This window comes from Lipophrys pholis (genome assembly GCF_963383615.2).
Source record: "Lipophrys pholis genome assembly, chromosome: 16".
NCBI classification, from domain to species: Eukaryota; Metazoa; Chordata; class Actinopteri; order Blenniiformes; family Blenniidae; genus Lipophrys; species Lipophrys pholis.
In genome coordinates, this window is record NC_137634.1 from 15,060,711 (window position 1) to 15,074,140 (window position 13,430).

Here is a 13,430-nt window from a genome sequence, read left to right on the forward strand (position 1 = left end):
AACTACACACTACTGTAAATGAAAGCTTGGATTAAATTTTTTTTTTTAGAACTGTAATCATCGTGTTTACATAGGTTACCATTGGAAACAGCTGTAGAGCTGCGTTCTATCATTCTACACCTCCTTTCCTCTGCAATGTTGAAGCATTTGATTCAGACACATCCAGCAATAAAGTGAAAGGAGCAGGAATTTACTATGTAATGCCCACGTGTTGAAAAATAAGCCCCAAGCTCATTCATTGTTTTTTTTTTCTTTCTTTCTCCGGTCACTCCGAGGCACCGGACTAAATCAAGATGGACGTGAAAAAACAATACATTTGGTCAGTGGTCAACAAAATAAAATAAGCAGGAGCAATTTTTCATCCATAGGTTGACAGTTGTACAGACCGAAAGGGTTTCGGTTGAAGTTAAACACTTATTTCGCCTCCTAACCCTATTAACAAATCAAATACAAGATGTAGCAGACCGCAAGACATCAGACTCTGAACTCAAGCTTATAATACACTTAATTTATACAAGTATACAATACAGACCAAAAGTTTTGACACACCTTCTCATTCAAAGAGTTTTCTTTATTTTCATGACTATTGACATTGTAGAATCACACTGAAGGCATCAAAACTATGAATTAGCACATGTGGAAATATGTACTTAACAAAAAAGTGTAAAACAACTGAAAACACGCCTTATATTCTAGGTTCTTCAAAGTAGCCACCTTTTGCTCTGATTACTGCTATGGACACTCTCTACATTCTCTTGATGAGCTTCAAGAGGTAGTCACCTGAAAGGGTTTTCACTTCACAGGTGTGCCCTGTCAGGTTTAATAAGTGGGATTTCTTGCCTTATAAATGGGGTTGGGACCATCAGTTGTGTTGTGCAGAAGTCAGGTGGATACACAGCTGATAGTCCTACTGAATAGACTGTTAGAATTGGTATTATGGCAAGAAAAAAGCAGCTAAGTAAAGAAAAACGAGTGGCCATCATTACTTTAAGAAATGAAGGTCAGTCAGTCTGAAAAATTGGGAAAACTTTGAAAGTCTCCCCAAGTGCAGTCGCAAAAACCATCAAGCGCTACAAAGAAACTGGCTCACATGAGGACCGCCCCAGGAAAGGAAGACCAAGAGTCACCTCTGCTGCGGAGGATAAGTTCATAGGAGTCACCAGCCTCAGAAATGGCAGGTTAACAGCAGCTCAGATTGGAGACCAGGTCAATGCCACACAGAGTTCTAGCAGCAGACACATCTCTAGAACAACTGTTAAGAGGAGACTGTGTGAATCAGGCCTTCATGGTAGAATAGCTGCTAGGAAACCACTGCTAAGGAAAGGCAACAAGCAGAAGAGACTTGTTTGGGCTAAAGAACACAAGGAATGGACATTAGACCAGTGGAAATCTGTGCTTTGGTCTGATGAGTCCAAATTTGAGATCTTTGATTCCAACCACTGTGTCTTTGTGCGACGCAGAAAAGGTGAACGGATGGACTCTACATGCCTGGTTCCCACCGTGAAGCATGGAGGAGGAGGTGTGATGGTGTGGGGGTGCTTTGCTGGTGACACTGTTGGGGATTTATTCAAAATTGAAGGCATACTGAACCAGCATGGCTACCACAGCATCTTGCAGCGGCATGCTATTCCATCCGGTTTGCGTTTAGTTGGACCATCATTTATTTTTCAACAGGACAATGACCCCAAACACACCTCCAGGCTGTGTAAGGGCTATTTGACCAAGAAGGGGAGTGATGGGGTGCTGCGCCAGATGACCTGGCCTCCACAGTCACCGGACCTGAACCCAATCGAGATGGTTTGGGGTGAGCTGGACCGCAGTGAAGGCAAAAGGGCCAACAAGTGCTAAGCATCTCTGGGAACTCCTTCAAGACTGTTGGAAGACCCTTTCAGGTGACTACCTCTTGAAGCTCATCAAGAGAATGCCAAGAGTGTGCGAAGCAGTAATCAAAGCAAAAGGTGGCTACTTTGAAGAACCTAGAATATAAGGCGTGTTTTCAGTTGTTTCACACTTTTTTGTTAAGTATATAATTCCACGTGTTAGTTCATAGTTTTGATGCCCTCAGTGTGAATCTACAATTTTCATAGTCATGAAAATAAAGAAAACTCTTTGAATAAGAAGGTGTGTCCAAACTTTTGGTCTTTACTGTATATACAATGTATTCCAAGTACACATGAATACACATCATATAGCTGTACAAGTCCAGTTTATCCACAGTATATGCAATACACGATCAAGTCCCGCTGCATTCAGAAGAATGTTTCTCTGCAGAGTGGGCAGGTGGACTTGTCGCTGGAGGTGAACCATTGGCACTGAACAAAGAAGAGAAGAAGAAATCATAGTTACTCACATGATGAACAATTGCAACTGAAACAATGTGCTGAGGTATATCAGTAATGTTAAATCTGCACGTATCTGACGACCACATAGACTCACCAAACACGCCGAGTGGAATTTCTTCTTGCAGGTGCGGCAGGCCTTCTTGGGGAGGGAGTAGTTGGAGCCGTGGATAACAGAACAGCAAATCATACAGTCCTCTACCCCCTCAAAGCGCTTATCCACATTGTTCTTCCACAGAGCCAGGCCCTCCATTATGCTGCCATTCTGTTGACACAACCATTCCTCTCAATATTTCATTCTCTTTTCTTTGCTCACCCTCCTTAACACCCCCCCCCCTCCCCCCCTTCTTACGACACCAACGTCTTGCATTTAAATCCAGTTTTTACCTGATGCGTGAGGTAGGTGCTCAGCTGCAGCATCCAGTTCCTCCACTGCTGCACGGCGACACCCACGTGCCTCTCATTCTCCACAGTAATACAGCCCAGAGGGTAGTTCTGCGGGAGCTGAATCACCAACTCCATGACGAGCTCATCCACAGAATAGGTTGCAGTCACCTCCCGCGCAGCTGAGCGGGCTTTGACCTGGGGCGACCAGATAAATATATTTACTCTTTTCAATGGGGATCTTTAAGAGCCTTTAAACTAAAACTCAAGAAAACTAAATTTTGCAGTTGTAATAATAAGTGTTTTGGAAGAAGAAGCTAATATTTCAAAATTTTACGACGGTCATTACAATTATTTAAAACTTATATGGCGGCGATACAGTAATGTCCAGTGTGATGTGGTCAATTCCTGCAATTCCTTTTATATTTAGTGACAACAGAGTAAAAGCTGTTGCAGTAATCTAATCTAGAAGATGTGGAAGCAAGAAAGACCTTTACCAAATCAGCAAAACATCTAAGTTTTCAAAACAAAGTCACACAACATTTATAAATCAAATTATTGGTGAACTCACGGTCATGTTGTCGAGCATCTGAGTGCTGGTGTGCACCGACGAGATCTCCTGGGCTGAAAGAACCGGGCTGACGTATTTGATGGTGAACTTCTCCACAGCCGTGCTCCCTCTCTTCTCCTGGCTGTTCCACCACAGCCGCACCATGGCGGGCAGGTCTTGCACTGTGCTGTAGTACACGCTGCAGGCCAGATGGTGGAGCTCCCACTTGACGCTGTCCGTCTCTGCAGGCCAGAAAACACAAGGGAGACGACAATTGAAGCTTGTTTACATTTCACAGTACATGAAATGTGTAGGAGTGTGTCTGCTTTGCTTACGGTCAACAGCGAGACTCAGGCTCTCGGTGAAGAAGGTTTTGGTGTCCCTCGTCTCCGCCCCCTGGCCGGGGTAGATGGGATTCTCAGGCATCAGTTTGAAGAGGTGGAGGAGAAGCTTATTGAGGGAGCAGCTTCTCTTGAGATACTGGGCATAATGGGCACGCAGCTAGAGAGAGAATGGCAGCACCAATATAAGCATTATTTCAGTCAAAACTAAACTTCTGAATGGAATGGCTTCTAGAAACTGTATCGTAGATATTTACTGAGACACAAGCACTCATGACTCACATGGGATGGCACGGATTTAAAAAAGGTCAGGAGAAGTTTCCAGGCCAGCAAATATCCCAGAATGCAGGAGTACTCCGCACTAAGAGGCTGGACCACCTCAAACTTTCCCACTTGGACCGGCGCCAGGATCTTATCGCACATCCTCTCACAGGTGGACAAGAGGACCATCAGTGCAGCTGGAGGGGAACTGAGCACAAACATGGAGCTTTAAGTATAATTAAAATACTTTTTTACAATACAAACACATAAATCCCATCTTTCAGAAAACATCAACCATCGCTTGGTTGTAAAAAGTAACAGGGACTTTGATGTGTTGACTTACAGGCATGGTTCATCTCCGTCATCATCAGACTTGTTGCCGTCTCCTTCTCCGTCATACTCAGGCAACTGAGGCATGATTCTACAGCATCAGAATAAACAACTCATTTTACATCACAAAGTAATTATGACAAGAACAGTTTGAACATTCAGACGCGCTCAAAGACCTCCAGAAATGTGTTGTACTTTACTGGAGATCTTTATAAATGCATTGAAGCAAAGTTACCCCAAAACTCAGGCTTTCAAAAAAAACTGCTTACTTTTCCAGCAGCTGGTAGACGGTGATCTGCAGAGGTCTGGACCTGAATCGAAGGAGCGGGCAGAAAGTGTTGAGGAGCGTCTGAAGCGGCAGCGGCAGGTTCGTCTGTTGGCCTGCTATAAAGCGTGGCCGCAAGGAGTTTTGGCTCAACTGCTGCACGGGCACGAAAGTCAGAGCCACGCCGACAGACTCCAGCACGGCCACAGGGAAGACGGGGTCATCTGGATCAGTGAACGTATCTGACAAAAGGCGATACAGAGAAGAGGTGCAAGTTATGAAATCAGGGCTTTATGCTAAACTTGATAAAAAATGTTTGTCTACTGCAATGGCACTGGCCTGCATAAATTTAAGTATGACACACTAAAACCAAAATGGGAAACTACAAACTCAGAAATAAACATCTCTAATCATTACAAGTCAAATACCACGTGACTCCGTCCAAACAAAACCATTTGTAAGAGCTGAATTTATGACAGCAGTGTTGTCCTGAAGTTAATTCGGCTTTACAAGGGTGTCAAATGAAGTGGTGAAGGTTTGTGTTCTGTCCGTCAACATTTTTAAAAAGTCCAGCTGTTCAGCCAAACTGATAAATATTACAAACTAAAATAATTGTAAACAATAAATGTTGTTCTGTGTGTTTGTTACTTTCAACCACACATTGGGGACCCGATCATTGATAAAGACTAAGCCGGTATCCAACCACAGACTTTCGGCTGAGTGGCATCAGGACGATATCTGTATTTAAAATGTTTAACCAAAGAGCTGAAGTAGTTTTTGTCCAGCAGGGATCAATCTCCAAAGTATATTGGAAAGAGCAGCAGAATCACCTCTGCAGAAGTATTTAACCCCAGGGCAGTCCCAGACCATGTGGATAAAAGCGCCCGTGAGTTTATCTGAACTGCAAGAGCAACTGGGATCTGCTGGGAATTTCAGTGAGTGGAGTCTCCTGAGAGAGAGAGCGACGACCTGAGAACGTCTTTGGACTTAATCATTTTGGGATATGCTGATATGTCTGTGGGACTCTCCAATATGGGGAAGTCAAAGACGCATCATCCCTTTTCTTTTCTTCATTAAGAAACAAGGTAATCAAATAGTCCAATGGAACATTTTAAAACAGGAATATATATTTGGATGCAGATTTTACTGATCAGTAATGAGGACGATGTACAATATGTGGTGTGTGTGTGTGTGTGTGTGTGTGTGTGTGTGTGTGTGTGTGTGTGTGAGACACATAAGCCCCAAATATAAATCCCACAGACTCACTTCTAATGTTGAAAGGCAGAGGCAGCAGCAGGCTGTAGATTCCCTGGACGAAGAAATCTGTCCATTCAGCCGCCAGTTCTGACGGCAGCTTCTCCAGCACGTCGGACGACGGTGAGGCGAAGAACTGGTTGAGCCTCACTATCAATGCAGCGTTCTCACACACAAACAGCTGCACCCACGGGTTCCACAGGCTGCTCACGTTCTCACCAGCCGTCTGAGGAAAGATCAAAAAAAGGACAATTGTCAGACAGAGTCAAACCAAAAAGTGAAGTTTTCTATGAAATGAAGCACACCAACAGTTTCCAACATAATTCCACCCTGAATGACTCTCCTGTTACATCGCAGCCACAAAACAGCACATTTCCTTCATGTCTCACCTGCAGCCAGGCCAACATAGAGCAGAGCAGAAAGTCCCACTGGTCTCCCCCCATAACTGTTGGACAGTTGGTCACCACCCAGGACAGGAAGCGCATCATCTCAATGGTGAGAGTCAACTGTTCTGCAGTGACGTCAGACAGGTCGCTGGAACACAAGGGTTGTATCACATGAACATGTATGTTCTTAAAGTGTTTGTACAAGTGTAATAAACTGTATAATTACATTACCTGCTAAAGAGAAACCAGTCCTCCTTACTGTTCCTCCACTCCACCACAGTGGCCAGAATAGCCTGAACAACCTCCACCTCTATGTGTGTGTTTGCTTTCAGACAACACAGCAGTACTTGGAGACACCCACACACATCTGTAACAAAAGTCCAAAATGGTTATTTGACAATTTTGTTCCACGACTGCATTTGATGTTTGTATTTACATCTGTCTGTGTTTTGAGGTTATTCTTACTTCCATCCTCCTGCCAGTTGATTAATCCAGCAGTCGCCAGATCTACCAGAGTCTCTCTGTCTTCTGTTGTCATGGTCGGGCACAGGACCTGGAGCGTGCTCAGTTTGCTTTGGGACACTGGGAACAAACTGATAAAACACAAAGCAATGTCAGTACACAACAACACAGTGGCTGAACTGACCACAAAGAAGCTTTGAATGTGAAATCCTACGCATTAAAATACTGAGTTACAGACCTGTTTGAACTTCCATAAAGTTCCCTCAAAGCTGTACTGTGAGTCGCGGCCAGATTTGTGGTGAGGATGTAATTTTCTAGAGTCAGAGACCACAGACCTCCATCTGTCACTGACCTGAGGGGAGAAAACAAGTACTTGTTCATTTATGTCCACTCTGGAGATGATAACGCACAATTCTACAAATTAATACTGCCTTTATAGGTTTATTCATGCTTAGTTTTCCAAGTACAAAATGTATTTCTCCTTTGTATAAAGACTAATGATTAATGTTACCTTGAGTAGAGAGTGTCCAGCAGGGTCTTTATTGGGACGTGACTGTGTAGACCGTCTGACAGCCCCCAGTTATTCAGCACATTTTGATATGCAGAAACTATAGGAGGGCTGTAATCTACCTCCTTACACCACTGCAGTGCATAGAGAAGTTCTGAAACTGCAAAATGAAAGCAAACATAAGCAAATCGCAAAAAGACAAACATTTTGGTCTGCGCACAATCCATACGTCATGTTCTGCCTAATGTGTGTACCTGTGCAGTTGATGTTTTGGAGTAGAGAAGGACACTTCGACTCATTTTGGTCACAAGGAACACACGAAACTGCCTGGACAACACTTCCCAAGAGGGCACAGGCACAAAGGTGGGCTGGGAGTTTGTTCAGCTCTCTAAATTCCCAGATGTCTACTGAAGTTTTTTCATGAACACCTCTGTGACGGCTAGATAATAAAGGTGCTTTGATCCACTGAAAAGGACAGACAAAAACAAAAAGGGGGGTGTACATGAATATCAAATGTTTCTTGTCCAATAATAAATTTAATGCTAAAACCTCAAAGCGTATTAGATTGCTGACCTGAGGTGGTAAGGCCTGTCTGATTCTGGTCCATTCTGTCTGGCTTGGCATCATGACAGTCGAGAACTGGTTGAGGATGGAGGATGACTGATCACAGACGGAGACGATCGTCTGCACGAGGTTTTGTACCGCGAGGACCAAAAGCTGTAACCTAAACATATCACCAGAGTAAACTTAGCTGAACAACAAAGCCAATAAAATGATTCTTGAGATTTTGTTAGACAGATACACATAAAATACAGTTTTCTTTAGAAAAGTTACAAAATGCTTGATTACCCTTTAATATCCAGTGACGCTGTTCGTAGTTGTTTCTTCACCCAAAGGGCTGCGGCGTGCAGGAAACCACCTTCTTTGACGTCAGCGTCACGGTGTTGGACCAGCGAAGAAACTCCAGTGACACACACTTTCTTCAGCTTATCTAAAAGTGAGTCTTTTCAAGCAACAAGAAAATGTAGTTAATTTTTGTTATCTTACCTGATGTATGTATCAGAGTATTTGTTTGAACACTGTACCCACCAGACAGTTGAGTGTGTGTTTGATCCTGGGCAGTGAGCTGGAAGACGGTGAGCAGCAGCTCCTCAGCAGAGACAAGTAGAAGACAATCTCGTACGGAGGAGAAGAAAGTGGAGGCCACATCACAGATGAAGGACATAAGTGGCTCCATGTTGCTTGCATCAGACAGACACTTAGTCTCAGAAAGAGTGGCGTGGAGCTTCTCCAAGATCTTCTCCAGGTACACTTCTCCAATCAGAGACTCTGTATGTAAAACAAGTCAAGACACTGATTATACAGAATGAAGAAAAGCACATAAAGCCCAGCTAATACATACTACTTCAAATAAAACAACAAAATAAAAGGAACGCGACTGTTTGCTGTTCGTGTGCGTTTGTACTCACCGTTGTTGTGGTGCTGAGAAAGGGCCAGACTGAGAAGTGTCCAACTGTGGCTGCCTGAAGAGGAGGTGGAGACACTACAGCTGGTCCCCACTTTGCACAACTCCTCAGTCAATCCAAGGAGCTGCTCACCCAGAACTGAACCTTTGAGCCAATCACTGCAACTCTTCAGAGTGTCAGGGTCTGTACATGCCTGAGGGGACAGACAAGCTCATACGTTTGACAGTGTCCATTTAACGTATTTACAGGTAACGCCATCTGATTAAAAACATAATAATTGTGATTTTGCAACACCTACCCTCTGAATGACTTGCAGTATAATTTCCCACTGTAAGCCCATCTAAAACAACAGAATGGAAAGTGTCAACAACAAAACGGCAGCACAGTTGAAGCACAACATGTAATAGAGTGTAAATTAATCTGTCACGTTATGACACGTGCATCTAATGTTACCGTTGTGATGTGGTTCAGGATGCGGGTGGTCTCCTGTCGGCTGCAGCAATAGAGTGAGCTGAAAACCATCTCGACCAGGTGCTGAGTATCTTTGCGGCCCTTTTCAGCCAGCCACACCAACACCTGCTCCAGTAGGAACTCTATTGCTGGATTTTTTGAAATCATCTTATTGCCCGGTGTAATATCCTTTGTTTTGGTCTCATCAAGTTCAACCAGTGTCTAAGATGAGCACAAAAAAATTAAAAAAAACTGTAAAAGCTACATAAGAATCCTGCATTTATATATCTAATACAATGAGCTTGAGCAGTTTTCAATTTAAAAACCTGGAAACATGCTAAAGAAAAGTTTATCAGTCAGTAAATGACTTCCATTATGATACGCTTCTCTGTGACTGCGAGATGCGACTTACAGTGAAGACTCTGGGTGTGTGGAAAGACCGCAGGAGACGGGAGAGGAAAACATGATGTCTCTCTGAGTTTTCCTCATTCACATGCACAAAGCACAACTGTGCCAGCTGGCACACGACAGCTTCAAAATGTTGCGTCTGCAGGGACCCGAATGCCTTCTCGTTCACTCGCTCAGACACTGTCTGCACAGGCTCTTCAACACGGGCCCCCTCAACGCCTTCTGACTCAGAGAAACACATCCTGACAGATTTCTTTCTCTGGACATGCTTCCTGTTCACCCTCTCAGGGTAACGCATCACCTGGGGAACAAGAAGAGAGAACTGATTCATTTAGGAAACATGTTCGCCGTATCACTCGGGTCACAGAATTTGTTTTGACAGCCATAATGTTGAGCCATATTCTCAATCCTACATGATCCGGAATACAACAGTGTCAAATATTTGCAACAAAGCAAACTCACCTGCAGCAACACTGCTATCCCTTCCAAAGCCTGTGGATCAGCTGCCTCGTTGTCAACATCACCAACAAGCATACGGCTGAGGTCCTCCCAAAAGTCCACTAGAAGCCTTTGAAAGACATGTCTTTTATCATTAGCTCCACCTTCACTGTGTAAACCTGCCCTCTTCTCCCAGGAAATGAGCATTTCTGTGACCAAAAGGTAAAGAGGGCCGTTCTGCAGTGAAGGATTGCTAAGAGACTTTTCCAGTAGGGGCAGGAGCTGCAAAGAAAATAACAACAACATTAACATAAGAAAGAGCTGGAATTTAGTAGATTTGATTGTGGAGGAAAGTCTGCATGATGGAGCGAACCTGCTGGGTGATAAGCATGATTCTGATTCTCTGCTGGTCTTCCTCTTCCTCCGCGTGCTGCAGGATGCAGTACCTCAAGCATTCCACAACAGCCGTCACTATCGCGGCACTTTCTGATGGGCTTGTCACCGCACGCTTACTAGAAAGGCTGGAAATGAAGCAGTGTGTTGCAAGTATTATGGTGATGACAAAGACATACTGGTGGATTATTTTTGATTATTATATCAAAAGACATTACAAAGCATAAAGCAAAGTTGCAATTTGAATTGTGATATTATATTAATTATCCACTATGTGATAAGGAGACATTACCCTTGAATTAAAGCAGTGAAAAAGGTGGCGTAAAAGTCCAGTTTGGGATCCGTGACCTGCTGGGGCAGTTTGCTGAGGAGTGGCATTAGATAGGGGTGAAATGCTTTAGCCAGGCCTTTTCCACCATCTTCCAATACACGCCAGAGTTTAGGAAGAAACCCTTTCTGAGCATTCACATGTGTCCAGCAATCCTGAAATACAAAACAGAAATATGAAAACTTAATTGCAATAACAGTGACGATTGAGAACAGCATGTAGAACTTAAAACATTAACGTATGTGTGAAATCGTGCTTCAACCACAAACTTACAGGGATGGTAGACACAATGTGAAGTACGGCTCCCATCACCGGCGGCAGCACGACGGGATCTGTGTCGTCGATACTGAGGAGCACAGCTGGACACAGTCTTGCTGCTTCAGCTTGGACCAGACCAGGAGTGAACTCACACAGAGAACACACCATCTCAAAGAACGCCCCTCTCACCTGCACAGAGGTACAGCAGAGTTACTACTTGAAAACCGTGGGAAGAAAACGTCTGTGATAGCTTCAGATTTTCTTAGATTTCTGCTCCAACTGTTCATGAACCAAGTATGGACAAACAATTAAAACAATGCACGTTTCTCAATTAGAATATCAATCTCACTCTGCTGGTGGCAAAAGCAAGCGAACCCTTGGATTGATTGAATCTGATTTGATCACAGTAACTTCTGTTAAACTCTACTAGTTACCGCTGATCAAACCTTCACTGTAACATAAGAAATCCCTAGAACATTTTGCCATCACATGCAAGAAAAGATCAAGCTGAGCACTTAAAGTTGCATCCACAAAAACAAAAATACATTCAAAATATTACAAATACTATATACTGTTTTTTCATACTTGCCAACATTACCTTTTGAAATGCAAGACGTGGTCAAACTAAATACAGAATTTATTTTAAACTATCTTTAATTCAGTTCAATTAGATATTACTAAATGCTATAAGTTACACATACTTGTGGAGTCTTGTGTTTGTTGTACTTCCAGAACTTTGTGGAGTTAACCAGCTCGGGAAGTTTTTGCTCCAGGGCCAGCCGGTCATTCGGAAGCAGCAGAGAGAGCAGTCTCTTCACCCCCAACAGAGAACTGGTCAGCATGCGCACATATTTGGTCTCTCTCTCTTCCTCTGTCACACTTCTGGAGAAAAGAGGAAAACCGGTTTGCCGTCAAAGACTGTCGGAATAATTCATCATTGTGCCCTGTATAGTGGGATGATAATATGTTGGTCTTTAACTTACTGTGGATCACTCAGTGTGTCTGCTGTTTCCTTTAACAGAATATCTTGAAGTACCTGCAACATAAATGGCATATTAGTTTTACATTCAGCTCAGGGGATTACAGTAGAAATCCCTCATCCACCCCTGGAGCCCTGTTACCCACATTAAGGATCTCCTCCTTGCAGAAGCTGAGAGCTTCAGGCTGTTTGGCTGGTGAGAAAGCAGCCTGGAAAGCCTGGCACGCGGCAGAAGCTGCAGGTGTGTAGGTGTCACACTGGCACAGGATCCAATGGCCCATCAAGCTTTTGAGGAAGGGGGCCAAGCTGCGCCGAACTTTCAGCACCAGCTGCTCAAAAGCCTGCTGGGTCGCCTCCCTGATGCGCCGGTCATGATCCTGATAGAATCACAAAGACTGATTACTGCAAATTCACACACATCCCCAAAGAGAGCACTTACAAGTCACTCTCATGGAGTTCTGAAAAGTTGTTTGTGTGTAGATACTTCATCTCTAAATGGATTGGAGTTGTTTAACAGAGAGGATGACAACTCAAAATCTATTGTGGTGAAGTTAGTGTGGCATTTTGAATGAATTGAATGAATGGTAAGTCACCACTGATATCTTTCTGTAGATCTTGGGCCAGTAGGGTAAAACCCCTTTGACCTCCTCGGCATCCCGCTCCTGGCACATGGAGCCGAAGTCCTGCACAGCCTGAGGACAAGACACATGTTAGTTCGGCACTGCAGGGTCACATGAGTGTGATCAGACACACCTTTCATCTGAAACAGTCAGGCTTGATACTCACTTTCAATCGGGTCATGACGTCCCGTTTCGACATTTTCCGGAGAACCAGACGGAAATCGGCGTCCACCAGGTTGTCGATGTCCTCGTCGCCGTGAACCGCTGGCACGTAGCTCAGCTCCGAGGACGCCGTGCTGTCAAACCCGATGAACCCGGGGATGACGCCTCCTTCTCGGGCCAACAGCTCGGCAGCTCGGCCACTGTTGGACGGCTAGTTTCGGAGACACAAACCACAGAGAATGATGATCTGAACCAGCAGCGAGGTTTTCTGGACGTTATCAAACAGTTTGAAGTGATGACCTGAAGTTTACATACGCATGCGCTCGGCTTTTGGAGCAAGCTATCACGATGACATTAAGACGTTTGAAAAACTGGCAGCGACTTACCCGAACATTTCCCTTCGTTCGTTGTCTGATTTTGCAACCCATCGATGCGTCTAGGTTTGTAAAGCAGCGGAAATTTAACCAAACAATATTTGTGGCTGGAAGTCACAGAAATGGAGATACTCGCTAAAATATTATCGTAAATGTTATTCAAATAATTGAATAACAGTGATAACATTAATACAATAGCACTCTTCTCTCACAAAACGTGTGGCTTTCTCCTGAGATTGTGGCAATGCTCTCTTTTACGCCTTTATATATATTATATCCATGACTTTGATCTTCTCTTTCATAAAGGTTTGATCTCAGTCCAGACCTCTAATTATGCAAATAATTTTACTGATGTCATCACGCGTGCCTACTTCCACTTTGATTTTCTTTTTTTTTTAGTTCAACTGAGAAAAACTCAAATCTGACCCACTGCTGCCCCCATTGACACACTGTGGGAAGTGCAGTATATTGCCC

General features: G+C 43.8%; 1 protein-coding gene across 1 annotated transcript; it reads right to left on the reverse strand.

The window, feature by feature from the left end:
• Positions 1–2,115: 2,115 nt before the first annotated feature.
• On the reverse strand, positions 2,116–13,010 carry LOC308121484 (E3 ubiquitin-protein ligase listerin-like; the record flags this gene model as incomplete). The annotated part of the gene is made up of 32 exons (XM_080482737.1): positions 2,116–2,312; positions 2,437–2,604; positions 2,727–2,921; positions 3,295–3,515; positions 3,609–3,774; positions 3,897–4,083; positions 4,219–4,296; positions 4,475–4,712; positions 5,737–5,950; positions 6,114–6,258; positions 6,342–6,477; positions 6,576–6,703; positions 6,811–6,924; positions 7,084–7,240; positions 7,335–7,545; positions 7,654–7,804; positions 7,930–8,083; positions 8,170–8,409; positions 8,550–8,739; positions 8,845–8,886; positions 9,000–9,218; positions 9,409–9,705; positions 9,867–10,124; positions 10,216–10,363; positions 10,528–10,718; positions 10,837–11,010; positions 11,523–11,703; positions 11,805–11,857; positions 11,947–12,177; positions 12,394–12,492; positions 12,587–12,793; positions 12,969–13,010. The coding sequence occupies 32 exons, from the start codon at positions 13,008–13,010 to the stop codon at positions 2,250–2,252; spliced, it is 5,298 nt and encodes a 1,765-aa protein (XP_080338863.1). The 3' UTR covers positions 2,116–2,249.
• Positions 13,011–13,430: the final 420 nt, after the last annotated feature.